Source organism: Trichoplax adhaerens, genomic scaffold (genome assembly GCF_000150275.1).
Source record: "Trichoplax adhaerens TRIADscaffold_5 genomic scaffold, whole genome shotgun sequence".
In the NCBI taxonomy this organism is placed as follows: domain Eukaryota; kingdom Metazoa; phylum Placozoa; class Uniplacotomia; order Trichoplacea; family Trichoplacidae; genus Trichoplax; species Trichoplax adhaerens.
In genome coordinates, this window is record NW_002060947.1 from 5,091,541 (window position 1) to 5,109,976 (window position 18,436).

General features: G+C 30.9%; 2 protein-coding genes across 2 annotated transcripts; one reads left to right on the forward strand and one right to left on the reverse strand.

The window, feature by feature from the left end:
- Positions 1-667: 667 nt before the first annotated feature.
- TRIADDRAFT_56621 (uncharacterized protein) lies at positions 668-2,706 on the forward strand (the record flags this gene model as incomplete). Its single annotated transcript, XM_002112482.1, has 7 exons — positions 668-851; positions 960-1,139; positions 1,259-1,500; positions 1,601-1,678; positions 1,794-1,958; positions 2,073-2,266; positions 2,340-2,706. 7 exons carry the CDS (start codon positions 668-670, stop codon positions 2,704-2,706), a joined length of 1,410 nt encoding a protein of 469 aa, XP_002112518.1.
- A 1,217-nt stretch (positions 2,707-3,923) lies between these two features.
- Positions 3,924-4,523, reverse strand: TRIADDRAFT_56622 (uncharacterized protein; the record flags this gene model as incomplete). Its single annotated transcript, XM_002112927.1, has 1 exon — positions 3,924-4,523. One exon carries the CDS (start codon positions 4,521-4,523, stop codon positions 3,924-3,926), a length of 600 nt encoding a protein of 199 aa, XP_002112963.1.
- Positions 4,524-18,436: the final 13,913 nt, after the last annotated feature.

Consider the following 18,436-nt stretch of genomic DNA (forward strand, 5'->3'; position numbering starts at 1 on the left):
CCATCACACTACAACATCGCTTATTTAAATAAACATACCAGTGACTTTGAATCTTTGATACGGTACTCGTACAGTACGGTATCGTTATTTCTTAGCTTGAGACTTCGAGCTAAATTAGATGAATAGTTAATCTCATGTTTGATGAATTGGTAGAATACATTTAGGATTTCATTCAAATCTCGTAATGACGTTCTATGCCTGCTGACATGGGCTAAGTTACTTTAGAATACAGCTACGGTGCCCTCTGGTATGCAATCGCGGTTACTCTTTGCCCCGGATTTCATTCAGTACAGTATTTCAGTATCAAGTGGAACAAGTACTCGATACAAGAAACGATACGAAGAGTATTCGTTGCACATTTTCTCTCGGGTATAAATAAATATATACGAACATGCCAGTTGTAACTGTGCCACTGATTAACAATAAAAATACACTGTATCACTTCCAAGCTTACAGGACACATGCTATGGTCATTTGGTGTAAGATGTAATGTCAGATTAATCTCAGTTATACGTATACGTCGTATGTCCATGGACAGAATGTGCAAATGTTACTGATGATGTTGCATTTGCAAGGTCATTAAAAATACGATTAGGTTTACACAGTATGAAGTGTTCGGGTTTGAAAGGATAAATATGCATTCATTTTGTCTTGCTGTAGGTCAAGAATGGAGAATCACCAGCGAAATTTTAACGCTACCACCAATTTTGCCCATAAAGAAATCTCATCCAATGGCACTCCAAGTCGAGAACAAATTATTAGCCATAATTCTACTGGAAATTTAGGTTTGTCGCCTGGTCAACATGCAACCAACACAAGTCTTTATGCTTTTCCGAAAAGTAACGGTGGAGGTAAAGATGACACAATAAGCATATAATAATGAATTCTAGATTACTACAGCTTCTTTGATTATAATTTTAGTTATGAAATATTTATTTGTTTGCTAATGTCTGTAATAGCTGTGATCTCAGCACTACAAGGATTACAAGAAAAAATTAAAAAATTGGAAATCGAACGATGCTTAGCTGAGGAAAATCTCAAAACTTTAACAACGGAAACTGCCCATTATAAAGAGATCTTACAAAAAGAACAAAGCGCTGTCCATGATAATCGTAACGCTGCTACTAAACATAATCAAGGTCAATTCAAAGACCTAAACAAGGGTTTCTTGCATCATTTTGTTATCGTGATAAAGTATTATCTGCATAAATTAATATTTAATTTCTCAAAAATTCTGTTCTGGTATGATTCAATCTAGAATTAGAAGCTCAGCTTGCTGCAACAGAGGGAAGATGTAGCTTGTTAGAATCTCAACTGGCACAAATGAGAAAATTAGTGACGCAAGCAGAGAATGATAGAAGTAGTGCGCTACAAAGAACTCTAGAACTAGAGAAAAGGAATTCTAGTCAAGTTTCACGGGAAATGCTGTTACAATTTGACGACCTTAAAAAGCTGGAGCGAGAACATATTCAGCTAAAAGCGTCTTATGCCTTAGCTGAGGTTATTGCCAGCTTGCATTGTATTATTCTATAATTTTATTCTTAATCGATAAACTTATAAAATTCACGGGTATATAAATCTTCGATTAATTTGTCTACAGAGTCGAATTCAAGAACTAGAAAATCAATTAAAAGAAGAGCAGCACAGTAAGAAATTAATCCAAGAGAAAGCAGCCGAGGTTATAAATTTAACAAAATATGCAATTTCTACCTACAGCAATAATATATAAATTCTCTTCAGGTGTTTTGTAAGTCTAGCGATTGAATCAGGAATGCTCGTTAATACTTTTTTAGTTGCAAACCTTACTGGAAACTAATAGAATACTATTACAAAGTAACACTGCACCGGTAGTGCGCAAAAAAATTGCCAATAGAAAGGCCTACAAAAAGAAAACAAGACAAAACGTTAATGATCCAACGAAGCAGGTTTCATACAAGGCTCCTTTTGTTGTCGGAAAGGTTACTTACTGATAAGTCTGTTATATGCGCACCTTTCAGTAGCCATATATGTAGGAGCTACAGAAATCACGACAATGTAACAACTAGTATATAAGAATACATTTTTTTATTTAGAGTTCGGCGTCTTCACATTCATTGGGAGTGAATTATCAGAAAGTACTAGCTCTTATTAAGGCGTATCATCCAAGCTCTCGTGTTGATCAAAATCGAAAAACTACTTCTGATTCTTCGTCAGAGTCCTCTAGCAGCGATGTAGAACTGAACGAGCTGCTGCATGGACTAGAGGATGAATTTGGGCGAATGAGCTTGTAAGTATATAAGCATTCAACATTATAAATAAATTTAGGGTTGTAAATGAATTTTTTGTCACTATATTCACAGTGAACATCAAGAACTAGTAAGGCATATTCAGGACGCTGGAGACGGTCGCATTAGAAGAGATTTAGAAAAGGAGCTAGAAGAACTCGTGATTGAAATGGAAAATAAAGGTGAACAAATTGCAATCCTGAAGCGCCATTACGCTAGCCGTAAAGAGAAGAAAAAGAATATCAAGAAGAATATGACACGTAAGATTGGCAATCGAAAAGACAATAATGATGACGTTGAGGTCGTTACAACGATGCGTACTAAGAATCCTATGGAGGGTAAAATCCATGGAAGTAGCAAGCAATTTGATAGCTTGCAATTATTGCGAGATATGAAAGTGCTTCAAAATAATCTTCGCAAAGGAGATTTAAGTTGGGATTAGCAACGACTAGTATAGGTAGCTGCAGCAGATATACATGAAAAAACTAGTTCTTGACCAGGAAACCATTGTGTGTCAAGTACAATTTTTATAACGGAAAGACACCGTCATTATTTAAGATGAAAATAGAGCTTAAATCTAATGCTACGTACTTATATGGATGGATGGATATTGTACTGTATATAATAATAGTGACATAAAAATTAGAATAATATAAGACTAGTAACAGTAATAACTATTACAAATATAGTAACGGTTATAATGCGATGTTTCAAATGTTTAAAAATTAGTAACTGGATGAAAACAGCATTCATTGACCGCCAGTTACTATATAACACAATACAGTAATTGTCATCGTAAATACCCTTACAACATGAATTATACTGTAGCTAATTTATTTTACTCATATACGCATTTGAAATTTTAGTATACATACTTGTATTCTGTACTAGCGCCTTGTAATATTAACCGTATTGACTTGATAACATCCAATATCTTTAAAAAATGTATTTTGTAAATATGTTATCCATCTAGTTTTAAGGTTTAACTTTTCATTTGCAGAAATAATGTTTGAAGAAATGAATTTTCAATAAATGTTTAATAATGTATTCGTGATGGTGTAAATTTATCAGCATCAAATTTCTTAAGTGGTATGCTTAGTATCGAATCATGTTTTGAATGACAATCTAGGACATTTAGTGTTAATATCGATAACGTCTTGCAAGTTTTACTGACATCTTACGATCATAAGGAACGAAGTTTGAAATCTTGAAGATACTCTTCTATAGCTATTATACCTATAAAGTAGATTTACATTTGCTGCAAGTACCTCAACTTCAATTATCGTTTAGGTTATATGCAAATGTCAGCTAGTATTGAGGATTCGATTTCCATTAAATTGTTGGTCTGACTAAATTTTATTTGTTTACAGTTAATCGGTTCTTACGAATGTAAAATTATACGTATAATATAAAACTCTATGATTTATCTCTATACTCGTATGTTGACAAAGTAACAGTACATAACCATAATCTTATCTTAATTGCTTGACTTAATTTTGTTTTATTAACATATAATCTCTGAAACTAACAAGTTTAACGATATGAAAGCATCAGTTAATTTCAAGTATGAGATACAGATATTAAATTGAATTCTCTACAGTGACCCTGTGTCACTTGTATGTCCAGTTCAATCTTTGCGGGTAAGAAATAACGCCAAGTTCAAAGCGATCTAAACTTTCGAAGAATAGCTCCGGACTTCTCTCTTATGTTGCCATCAAATCTTAAATATAGCAATGGATTAACTACACTAATGGCCGTTGTTGTAGCAAATGATACAAATATCAATGCATATAATATATCACTAGTTTTCTTAACATCTAGTAAAGATTTTTGAGATATCGCTAAAGCAATGCTTGAGACCCAAAATGGCCAAGTTACTAGCGAGCTTACACTTGCAATAGTAATAAATGCTTTGGTGTATTTTTTCTTTTGTAATCGTAGTTGCTGCAACTGCTCCCGGAATGATTCACCAGGTTGTACATGGCCTCGCATGTAAATAATTATTCTGCTATAACAAACTATCAAAACAATTCCAGGAATAAAATAAAAGACCACAGCAGCAGTTACAAAGTAAAATGCTACTAATTGGGTTACTGATGGAATATCACACAATTTAACATCGCTAGGGTAGACAGTAGCAATAAAAAGGGATGGTATTGCTACTAATATTGCTACGCAACAAATTATCATTTCAGCTAAGACCAACACTCTGATCTTATGAACACGATAGAATTGAGAGAGTGGTCTCATAATAGCCATATATCGATCTGCACTTACCAAACTTATGGTTAAAATACTAATACCATAGGAAAATAAAATAGTAAAAACTGACATCTTACATAACATATTACCCAAATTAAAACTAATATTGCCAGTAATTGATATAGAATAACTAATTACCGACGTAACGTTAGAAATAATATCAGAAATGACGCACACTCGAACTAAATAGTAACTCGTCTTAAAAAATATTTTATCGCTTAATAAGATATAGAACATGTAAATATTAGCCAATAAACCAAGAATAGAAAGTGGTACAGCGGCTGCGTGGGCAACATTAATCAACCATGCAGTATCAGGCTTAGAATTGTTCATTATATATATTCACAAAAATTGACATCATTCTGTAATAGAAGAATACCATTATTATTAATGATTTATTTTAGGCGTATCAAATCATGGTCCTGCATGAACGAGAAACTACCATGATATTCGCGGCTAAAGCATACTGAACTTAGTAATCTCATAAGAAGTTAGAAGTTAGATAATGCGATAGAATACGGTATATTACGAAAAGACGAGCGAATATATCCTGGAAATTATGTAAAGAACAGTCTAAAAATAATTCCGATAAATCTACAGTAAAAGCAATCTGAAGCGTACTTAAATCTGGGTGGAGTTAGCGATCAACGCAGAAACATTCCTTAAAAACAGTACAGTAATCAGATGGATCTAATACTGAATCTCTCCTGCGACAGTTACAAAATTTTGTATAAGCTATCGAATGAAAATTCTTAGCATCATATGAAACGAATGATAAATAAAAATCCTTAAGTGCAGATTTGATTTTGATAAAAGTAGTTTTCAGCTCCGAATATAATACTGTACTAAGGTATTCTAAGTTTCTAACCAAGATAGTTTTTAAAGTTCATCATGAATTTATAAGGCTATTTAGTAACATAGGATCATAGAATATCAGAATATTGATTTTATCAGGGGTCTTTATTTGTGTTCAGGTATACTAGTTATTAAATAAAAGTCGAATCATTAGCTTAGAAATTGTACGATCGTGAATATATAAGCTATTTTCTTGTCAATTGGAAGGCTATGCCACTTTACTATCCAAACTTGATTGCTTAATTATTACTAGTAGCATTCAATTTTATATGAATATAAAACTCAGTGCAGACTAAAGAATTTATGAAAGTCAGAATCGTAGCTTCATGAAAATAAGTATAACAGAGGCTGTAAAAATCAAGAAATAAACTGAATATTTTAGAGCACGAGGCATAATAAGGTAATCTATATTTAATGATTATGATATGTTTATTAATAGTAACAAGAAGGCTCCATTTATTTAATAGGCAAACTTTTTATTTAAACTTGAAAATTAAAATTTTAACTTTATTATGTATGAGAAATAGCTAGTGAAATTAATAACCTTTTTCTTGTTTGCATCAAAGTAGATTTAATATTTAATAAACGGTAAAATCTTATCGAGCTGATTTAAAAATTTTCTCATATATAATAGAAATTGATTAGGGAATGGGATAATTAGCCCCTCTATCTCTCGTGTTTGTCATTTAGTTATTATTGCTTGAGATTTTCATATCGGAAAACGATGCACTGTGAAACTTTGCTCATTTTAAAAGTCGATTGTTGAAGATTGTAAACTATGACTAAATATAACTTACATCAGCTTAAAGATTTTATCGCTTGGGTTTACATCGTTAATGTTAGAAAATTCGCGGTTGTATAAGAAATCGTATTTTTTAATTAGTATCTATTTCTTAAGAAGAATTAACCTATGAAATATCGTAGTCTTTATATATCTAAGCATAAATGATGTACAGGTTCTTAAATGACGGTACCTTTGTGAATTCATCTACTGTAATCCTAACAGAGTTAGTAATTGAGAAATTATAATACATGATGTAATGAAGGAATGAATAAAGATTTGAGAAAAAAGCATAAATACGCTAAGATTCCTTTATAAACCTACAGCAACGAGCACTACAATGGTCCATTTCTATGATAAAATAGCATTCTTCGTCTGGTTAGTAATAGAGCCAGGCAATTTAGCCAAAATAAAGACTCCTATCACGATAGAATATACCAAATTAACGCACTAGATTAAAACAAAATTCTCAAATAAGTTAATAATGACCAGCGGGATTTATTCCTGTTAGCAAGTTACTATTGATATAATTGATAAATAATTTAACAAATTATATACCTAGCAATGAAATAAGTATGCCATTTAAGGAATCATTCCTAGGACAAGATTAGCTAAAAGTGAATAATAAACAGCAACTATAGTCTGATTTATATTACATCAATTACAATAAAATGATGACGTTTGATATACAATATTTGCTATTAAAGCATTAATTAAAGCATTAACAGCCAATACGTATTGACAATTTGTTAAATTGTTTATATCAGATATTGACGGGTTATGATCTAGTAAAGAGTATTATAATAGTTTGTTACGTAAATTATACCTATTATCTGCTATTTTTTATAATTTCTATGATACAGGACTGCGTAAATAAGCGAATGGTAATTTTATATACGTGTAACGTTCTAGATGGGCTTTCATAGAATTAGCCTGAAAATTGAAATATACAGTATTTTAACTCTTCCCCGGCATACTTAATAGATATTCGTATTTTATATGTATAAAGTAATATACATTATATTGTAATTATTCGCTATCTCATAGTCCTTAGTTATCGATATAAATCTATAAAATAAATATTCGGGCCGTTTGGTCCTGTCGAAGACCACTTCCTGACAAACTTACTGGGTCTAACATGTCGTAGTTACTTTGAGTTGTTTCTATAGTTTAATATCCTAATCTGTGACAAGATCTTGTAAGGATATAGTACTGCTACTATAACGCCCAAGTACTATCTTCTAAAGACTCGCAAACACTATATACAATACTATAATCTGTAATACAATTTTATTAAATGAACTCTCTAATGCTATCTAGCAAGATAAAATTAAATGAATTAGATCTTATTGCCTTGGTATTTTCCATAATCTACCCAACAGAATATCAAACATAAACTTTTGATAAAGTAGCAGATGCATTTACTTAACTAAAATTATTAAAACTATATATCACTGCAAATGCACTTGATTATATACGTACATACTGCAAATGTGCAAACAAAAATTAATTAAATTTATGATGAAATTCAATCAAATTATAGACTTAGTCTTCTTCTTGGTGATATTATTTGCAGCTTTATTAGACAATTTCGAAATAAAAGTCTATGACCCTCAACATAGTGTAATGAAATGAAAAGTGTAGAGATCAAGCTGCAAAACTATAATAAACTTTGATTCTACTTTCGTTGCATTCCGGTCGACTTAACGAAACTTTGACACCAAATAAAATTTGGGGAAATAATCGAACAACAATTTATCACGAAAAATCGGAGAAGTATAAACCGAATAACCTTACAAATACTTAACTTTAAGTATTAATAAAATAGGTGACAGACTTAAAGACTGTCAACAACCAAATAACCTTTCAAAAAGAAGAACGTTTTTAACTTACGACAATTCGACCCCGAAGGCCTTTTAAATTCAACAAATTCTTCAAAAGAATCTTCTTCTACTCTCCCTCTAATTTTCTAATTGCACTATCATTTATAGGCTTCGTAGAGCCGTCAGAGGTATTTAAAACTTAACATTTACTAACCAATCGCTCTTAGATTCGTTTTAGAAAACTACTTTGCACCATTTAAGAAAACAAAAATCATTCAAAGTTCAGACACAATTTACCCTATGATTCCCTTACAAACACTATAAACCAACAAGTTAACTATAAAATACACCAAACTTCACTTCTAACATAATTTCTATCATTAATACATTATAAAAGTCTAAGAATCAACCTTTAAACATCAAGATTTAATCGTAAAAATAATAGTCTAACTACTTAACAATCAACACAACCTCTACCAATTTCCATCTTATTTTCTGTTTTCTTAGCTAAACTTTCCTAATGTGACTTTCATGTCACGTTATAAAGTTCCAAAATTTCAAATTCACAACAAAAAGTTCAAATTTCAAAAATCGACTCCTACGATATTTTTCATAAACTAAAATCCAAAAATTAATACCGAAAAATTAAAACAGATAAATTAATACAGGAAAATTATATCGGACATAAATCCGACCGGTTCCGAAATCCCAATCCGAAAAATCCGGATTTTATAAAGATCACAGTAATCGCTTATCAAGAAATTTTATATGACTACTACGACTACTTTTTTTACATTAGTATCGCTTAGTATTGACAGTTGATGTTTTAGCATCAGGTTGTACGGTAACTGTACGATTATAGAATACATTACAGTACTTTACTGTCATGTTATAAATCCCCTTTCTCTATGGATAGGGTTTTGTTACGAAATCAAATTCATTTACAATTTGAATAGACGATCAAACGCCCTTTCTTTAGATTAGGCAATTGCTCTAGGGCTACTTCTATAGTAATCTATGTAATAGCTTGTAAAATAATGAAGAAGAAAAGATGGCGACATGATGATTTGGCAGGGTAAAACTTGAAGACACTATCACTTTATAAGTATTTCTATAGTAAAATACTACTAGTTACATACTAAAAGCTATAAAGGACTCTGCTTTTAGTCCTTTACTACAATAGGTTCAAATTTTATTTATTAAAGCATTCATTCATCTAGCCCATAACATTGCCCAAATATTGAATTTTTATGATTGCATGGTTAGACTGTTCACCTAATTATCCAATTAATACGAACACAAATCATGTTTCCAAGACTGCGTGAACTATGCCATATGGCGGAAATGTAGCAATAAAGAAATTCCAATTCTAAAATGATGAACTTATTAGAAGATATATTGATAATTTCATATATGTGATCGATTGCTAAAACTGTTGCAAAAACAAATGTTTATATATATATTGTGGCTCCACTAGAATTAGGAGTATAAGTTCAATTATGCTGTGCCCTTATATCCAAATAATGGTTAATTAGGTGCAATTAAAATTTAGCATAAGGGACTTTATAGCCAGTAAGTCAATTTATTTAATAGCAATTATCATATATTTAGCAGACACAACAATGCCTTTTATAAATATAGCTGTATATCATCTTTTCGTATCTATTTAACCAATCGTTACAGATATTACAGTAAAATGTATTATTCTCTATTATATGGATTACCCATCATTTGGATATTTTATAATGTTCTGATGTTTTAATTGGCTTCCTTACACTGATTCTCAAATCATAAAATAACATACCTTACTTGGAGCCATTTGTCAGGTATCATCTAAATTTGAAATAGAATAGCTATCATTTAACTAGATGTAACTGCAAGCCTGTTCCACATGCTTTTGTATTGAAGAAACCTTTATAATTAACCCGTATTCTAGTCCTTTACATCCTTAATTAAAAATTTTGAAGACTAATAGAACAAGCATAATATATCCAATTTATTTAATTTATCTAACTAAATTACCTCCTCGAAGCATTAATACAATTCGAACTTTGATAACGAATAAGATAGTAACAAATGTCTATTTGCAGTTTATTCGCTTAACCGACTTGCCTTAGAGCTAGGTTTCAGAATTTGTCAACTATTAGAACATGTACATTGTTTGTGCGTATTTTGAACTTTCTTGAGCCCTCAATGCCACACATATTTTATTATCATCCCCAATTAATTGAAAGGCTATACTACGAAATATCAATTTCTGCATAGTCTGGTTATCTACCTAGCTTTCCCAGAGTATTATTTTAACCATGGTTGTTTCTCAAGAAATATTTTTAGAGCTATCTGAGTAAGTAGACTTTAAAGTTATCTAAAGGTCCATCAAAACTCTGCAGCAAGTCATAAATCATTATAAATACACAAAATCAACTTAAATAATTTACATTTTGTGAGAATCAAGTACAAGCAGTCGATATCATATTACCAATTCAGTTAAAGGACAGCGATTAATGATATAATAAAACGAAAGCGAAAGATTTGCGAAGTCTATCAGAAATTTTCTCGTATGTGGCCAACAACTAAGACAATATCGACGTAACACAATTTGTAAAATTATTACTATTTGCTGCTAGCACTTCGTAAAATAAGCCTGAAGTAATACTTGTTTGCTTCTTTCTAAATTAAATGTTAGTACGATTACATTATATTTTATTAGATCGATAAATTAGATACTATTTCAAAATATGATATGAGTTTGATTACGAACTTATACCTTTGAAATTTTTGGAAGCTGTCCAGTTTTTTTATTCTAAAACTATCACAAAGATAAACTGTGCTAATTATTACTGAAGTAGATTATAAAAGTAAATGCTACGCAGACCACTTCTGTCTAATGTCCTTAAATGATTTCTGCGTAAAATCTACACTGTATCTAACATGGCTATCCTAAGCGGCAAGTTATCGACGGGTATGCCACTGCAATAATTGGTAAAGTGAGGTTAAGTTTTCGCATTGTTAAATTTTGAATTTTTCTATAAGAAAAATATTGCAGGCTTAACATAATTTTTAAATACTTCGGCATGAATAAATGTCAGAGCGATAACCGGTGTTGTATGTAAAACTATCAAGATACATAGCTGTAATAAAGTGTCTTACAGTAACTGTCTTAGTCAAATAGTTTTCTCTAAAATGCTTTTATTACAAGGTTTTAGGAATAGTAGAGCAATGATTAATTACTACAAGAATCTAGTCCAAAATTTGCAGTATTCCGAGCTCAAAGTGGAGTGAAGTCTCTTTTTTCTATATACTGTAAGATCATCTCCGCAGTTCTTAGATATTTTAGCAAAGTCCATTTATGATAACTTAATTAATCTACAATTAGGCTTGAGTCATCAAGCAGAATACTTTCCTAAAATAGGACATCATTATCTTCTACTTTCCTTAAATTGATGGATTATAATAGTCATTGGTATTAGTTGACCTCTTAAGTAGAACCATTAATTTTTTCTGATATTGCTATCAAATTTAAATATAGAAACGGATCAACAACTTTAATTGCGGTGGTAACAGCGAATGATACACGTGCTAAAAAAATACCAGAGTAAACCTAACTGGCGAACTTGGCGCAATGATTTGGTGTAATTGCCATACCTATACTTGTCGCCCAAATGGCCAGATAGTTAATACACGCACGAACGCTGCTGTGATTGACATCGTGGATTGAATAACTTTTCGCTTTATTAAATTTTGTTCGGCTGTCTGCTGAAGTTGTGAACCAGGCTTAATATAATTTTTTATGTGAAATTTAATTTTATTGTATACTGCTATAAGAAATATTACTGGTATAAAATATAAAACAACCGAGTTTACGATAAAGTAGAGGGCAGTTACTGAATTTGCGGTTGGAAAATCACAAAATATTGTTTCATCCGGATATGTACCTACAAACATTAAAGCCGGCACTGCCATACTAAGCGATATACAGCAAGCCACTATTTGTAATAGTAATATGAGACGTTTTTTATTTCGACGATAGAATCCAGACATTGGTTTAACAATCGCAATATAACGATCGATACTTATAATCTATAATATCATAATCGATATACCGTGCGATATCAAAATGATGAAATTAAACTCGCGATAAAGTATTATACCACGGTGGAATTGGACTTGTGATACGGATCCTATAATGAACGCTATACTAGATGCACTTGTAGATGCGATATAGGATAGAATAAAGGAACGTATTAGATAATAAGTCGTCTTACGAAAATTTCCATCAGAGATAAGAATATAAAGAATGAATAAATTCGCTATTAGCCAATAGTAGTCATCGGGATAGCGGATAGATACGTTATGCCTCTAAATAATACGTAATCGATAGTGCTATTTTCGCTCGATTTGTTCATGATGGAATCAATCTTGATCAAAATCAATGTAGAATAAATTAAATAAGCATGAAGATAAAGATAGCAAGATGGATCTTGTCGACAGTATAACTCTAGACTAAAGTAATTGAAAATGTTTCTCTATCTTGATCATAATACAAATAAACGAATTCAATAAACGTCTCCGTACAAGCTTTTAACGAGAATTTGGATATCAAATCCAAATGTTAAAACGATAATCAATCGATGGGTTTCTTCTGAAAGTATTTATAAATAATTTACCAGCAAATGTCTTGTAGATAAATCTTAAGTCATGATCAAGTAAATAGGATAAATATTTGTAGAATTTAATATAGTACGCGTATGTAAGATTTTTTTGGATTAGAAAATAAAGGAGATATAACTATTTGAAAAGCCGATTGTTGTTGGTAAAGCATAGCCTGCAAATTACCCCTTTACTTAGTTCAAATACAATAAATTACCGAATGATGGAACTCCTTAAATAGATAAAAGAATAAAACTCTATAATAAGCAACATTAAAAATTGATACAGGATTTATGCAACCTTGGCAAGACATTTTTGATACGATAACATTGAGTTACGTTATTGCAATAAATCTATTTAAGAATTGCTATATCTAATATTAAATTTTAATACATTATCTACATCAATAGCAGATAAGTAGAGGATGGGTTAGGTAGTCATCCTAGTATGATAGATGAGTCGTCTAATTTACCGTCTTAACAACGTTATTTTGTAAATACGTGCTTCCGTTCATCATTTAGACAATAAAGTGTATGCGTAGGCAATATGTTGTTGAACTGAGAAAACGTAATATTGGTAGAAATTCTTTGAAAAAAATGAAAATAATATTGATATTTCTGGAGCTATTCGTTATTAATTATAATGGAGCATGATGTTAAAAACAGAATTTTTAATATTACTACAGTATATTTGATCCAGTTCAGCGTATTAAATATTTTTTTACAATCAATTTTAAGAATTGAGTGCTTTAAGTTAATTTTTCTGTAACTTAGTGAGTTGAAAACATTCACTCCGGATATTCAGTTTTTAAAGGTGCGTATAACTCCAAGTCACATTATAACTCTATTGATAAAAGTTAGCGTGATGTTGTCACAAAACAGCTTCGCAACAAGATAACGTAATGTACGATCAGTAAGCCAATTCCTTGAGTCACGTATCAAAGAACGATATCTGCACTATCAGAAACACTTTTGCTATACTAGCAGACTACACAAAGACTTAAAACGCCTCGTATTTTACATTAAACACTAAGTTTAAGAATCCACGTTATTACACGATATACTACATTTATATACCATTCCTCAATAGTTTATGAGCCATAGTTAGTACGATTAACTTTGGAATCATTCACTGAATTAGATATTAATTTTAGCTACTGCTCCCTTAATCCAGACAACAGTACTTACGAACATAGACATCTGATGACTAATACAGAATAGTCAGATTACGATTTGTCCTATCACGGGACATTTCCACAATAATTTACAATCTACCATAAGTAAGTTACAATCACAATGATTCGAACTGTAAGTAGATGATTTGCATTCCCTATTATAACTATTAATTTCAGTATGTGTATATGTATCACTGTCATAAAAAGTCAGTGCTATATTAAAACACAGTATATCCAAATTAGGAGTTAAATAAATAAGGATAGGCTAACAGAATTATCTTAATATAGATACTTCCTACTCTAATACAGTATATAACACTGTCAAAGATGTGTACTAATTGTATGAATTTTGTTACGATCCATAGCTAAACGAAAAGTCATCACAAAAGATATGGATAATCTTGACGTACCTACTGAAAGCGTAATTGTATTAGAACATAAACTACTACCAGAAAGTACGCAAAAAATAAAATACCAATTATACCAACAACTTGGGTAGTATCGATCGATTTTTAGGATTTTTAGGTGATAAATTAAGAATTATCCCCGATAATAGCATGTTACATTGAGTGAAGCGTAAAATTCTTTATATTGTCTTTCGAAATACTGAAATTTGACAGAACTATAACTTCAGCAGTACTTTTCGCTCGGGTATTTCAATATAATTTGAAAAAGTAAGGTAATTCATTATGCTACCTACCGGAAATTGTTTATGACTTCACGAAGTAAGATAAGCTCAGATTTAAATATCTGATACCGATTGTGGTGTTAAAAAATCATAATCTATGCAGATATTCCACATTACGCCTTTTAAATTTTTGTAGGTATGCAATTATTATAGTTAAACTAAAAATGTTATATTATCAACGGAATAAATTTTTTAACCTAATTAGGAAGTATTACCTAATCAGTTTAGCAAAACTTAGACAAGACAATAGCTAGGTTGCTTATAAATTGGCTTTTGTAGGATACCATAAATGTTGAAAGAGAATATCTTGGCAGCTAGTCTCTAAAAGGGGAAATTTACTATTATCAGAATATATATCGTACAATGAAAAGTTCTGGGCTGGATAAGAGTGCTCAGTCAGTTTCAGAAGCAAGAGTTTATGAGTTGCATATTATATAGATTATTGTTTTTATGTTGCTAATTAATCTTAATCTACAGTTTATCTGAGGTACTGTATTTTAAATTTGTGTTTGTTATGAAAGTCCATAACGAAATCTTAGCAAATTTACAGTTCGGATCAAGTGTCATTAATATGACATGAAATCATCTAGGGGTTATAATAAATGAAGGGATAAATATCTTGTCTAATGCATCTTAAATGCCTTTATCATCCATTTAGATCTTGCAAATAGCAGAAATATCTTATCTAACGCATCTTTTCCCTTTATTATGAATTTAGTCGTTACCAATAGCTGAAATGATATAATTCATTACATTTTTTTAACGTTCGTAAGGGAGATTAAGAGAGTGATAACGACTTTACCGCAAACAAATATTTAGTGAATGAATAAAATTTCGTTCTCATTCTACTTTTGTGACATAATAAACGTGTATAGAATTGAAACGCTATTTCCACTTCCTTCATTTGTACGAAAAAACCTTCAGTATCATACGTAAAATAGTTGTATTTACCATGTTTGTCAGCGATATTTTCTATAATTCAAGTATCAAATCAGTAGACGAAATTACAAACTATAACTATTATCATAATTTTCGGTAATATAACTATAAGTACCCTTTAATTAAATCAGGCAATGAGGAAGATATCCTTTTTTTTAGATTTCTTGATGAAAGAGTATGAAAGAGCTTGATTACTGTTTCAAGGGGTTTAAATATTTTCTGTAACCTAATTAAAGAATTTTACGGAAGTGATCTGCCTGATATTTGCCATGGCTATCTTAATTAACTTTGTTAATATAAGAAGACCGAAAAAATATACAGTATGTACGTATGTCACTGCTACGAAAGAAACCAATAAGCATTCGCTCATTTGATGGAATATTTTTTACATAATTATTACTGTCGAATTTTGATGTAACACCAGATATTCAAAAGATAATTGTAAAGACATTTGTTTCAATTAAAGTTGTAACAATGCTTTTACTGTTGACATCAATGCGCTCATAAGAGGATGCGATATATGATGTTTCATGAGAGAATTACGCATTACACAATGCTTTCAATGTGTCTATCGATTTGACTTCAAATAAAAATTAAATGATAACAATATTTTCTATTTAAGTAAGCTATTAAAGACATTAAAACATTTTTGGACTAGATTAGACTAAGCATGAATAATTCGTGTAAGAATTCTTGCTCTACAACATATTACCTTTCTTTAATCATCTATCGATATCTTTGCTTGGGCGGTATTCCTCTGTCGTTGTTCGGATTAATAGCAAATTCACTGATACTATTTATATTATTCAGTGAAAGCTACTTTTACAAAATCACGTACTACCTAATTCGTGTATCTGTTATATCAGACATATTAACTACGTTGGCAACATTAGTTATCTATATTACTGCATACAATTATAAAATAGATGAATATGCTGGTACATTTATTTGTCGAATAGGATTTTTCGTTGGCTTTACTTCATATGGTATATCGATGATGAATTTGGGTCTTATTGCAATTGATCGCTATTATATAATTGTGAGATCGATATCTCCACTTTACCGTCAATATCAGCGACGACTACTGATTTTTGGACAAGTAGCGGTTTGTCTAATGGTAATTTCTACCACAGTGCCCGTACTAAAATATCTTGAAGTTAACAGTAAATTAGCGTTGCTGTGCGATGTACCAGTGATTTCTATTTCTGAAGCCATCTATTTTTCATTTTTAGTTGTTATTATCTATTTTATTCCTGTGATATTCATTTTTATTACTTATTGGAAGATTATTAATAATCGCATCAATTATCAGCGACCAGGACATATGTCGCTGGAACAACGAAAAAGCAATGAATTAAAGAATAGAAAATTTGTCAAGATGTTAATTAGCATAACGTTATCTTATATCCTAACGACTTGGCCGTTTTTTGTAACAATCATAGGATTAATGATAACGCAAAGATCTCTTCGGCAACTAGCCTATAGTCATCTCGATTATTTCATACTGTCTACCGTATCTATTACAGCTACGACTGGTATTACTGTAATCAATCCACTTATATACATTCGATTTGATTCAAATATACGTAAAAAGACTATGGCTAAATTTAAGAAATTACAAATCTTCGCTACTGATACTGAGAATCTTTCAAACTTAAGAAGTACTGGAACGAATAATAGTATAAAATATAACAATTTTTTGAAATCTTAGCCAGAGAAATGGTTTTACTGTGATTGTCTTGCTACGAAATGACCTTTTTAGAGGATTGGATACATAATTGCTAGTGAGAAATTTTATTTGAAAATTGTAAATATCGACAACCTCTTTACACATGTTTGCTGATTACTTTATTAAATATAATTTATATCAGAACAAGGTATGTTTTTCAAGTATATGGCACACAATAGTCAATTATTTTTTCTATGTCATATGACGATATTACAGGATACTGCTTTATATAATTAAGATCTTATGATTAATTACAAGAACAGATGAACTATACCATGAACCTTCAGGATGATGAAAGATATGTGGATGATATCGAAATAAGCTGAAAATGCGTTTGCACTTGCAGGTATAAGTTCCAATTTACTACAATACAACTCATGCATCGTTATTATAATTTGCAGGAATGATTTTTTTATAAGTTTCTAAATGTAAAATTAAATCAAATCCATTTTTATTGAGCAACTCCTTGAATATGTCACAATCACAGTATAATTCTACCGTCCTTGCTATCAAAGTTTACTTTTACTACTATCAGTTAGCTTTTCGAAGATTTACTTATTAAAATGATACCCTAGATATCACTGAGGCACGAAATTAATAATGAAGCCCGCTGCCGTACAATTTTAACAAATCTCGTTATAGGTTTTGTACCTCAGTACACTACTAAATATAATCAGAAGATGAATCTTTCATTTTAAGTGTAAATGTTAGTTCTTGTCCATTGCATCGGGTTAAATATTAATATATTCGCCATATTAGATTTTTATGATTTTAGACAAACTTATGAAAATGTTATGGAAAATGTTAGTTTTCTAGTTGAATGCATTATAGCTAGCGCCATTTCAAAACTAGTAATTGTAAAATCGTTTTTACTTTCCCTACTTCTCTCTTGAATAAAACTGAATCTACATAAATAGTGTTGGGTTAACCTTTACGATGTTGGAGAAGTTATCGTTGGAGTGTTCTGATTATACCAGAAATTTAAGCCTATGCAATAGTGAGCAAACTAGGCTTATCAAAATGCTACTAATAATTCATGCCTTAAATGATTTCCCTTTGAATATGAACAAAGCAATAATGACGGCGTTACTATGGCAAATTTTATTGTCTGAGTATTGGCACTCTATTACAATAATGTAAATTTTTTGCGTCAAAGGTTTCATTTAATACCTACTACAATAATAAACAGTATATTGTCTTGAAATATGATTCAAGGAATATTTTTCTGTCCTAGAATTATTTCATTGTCGTATTACTATAGTTCGCTCAGA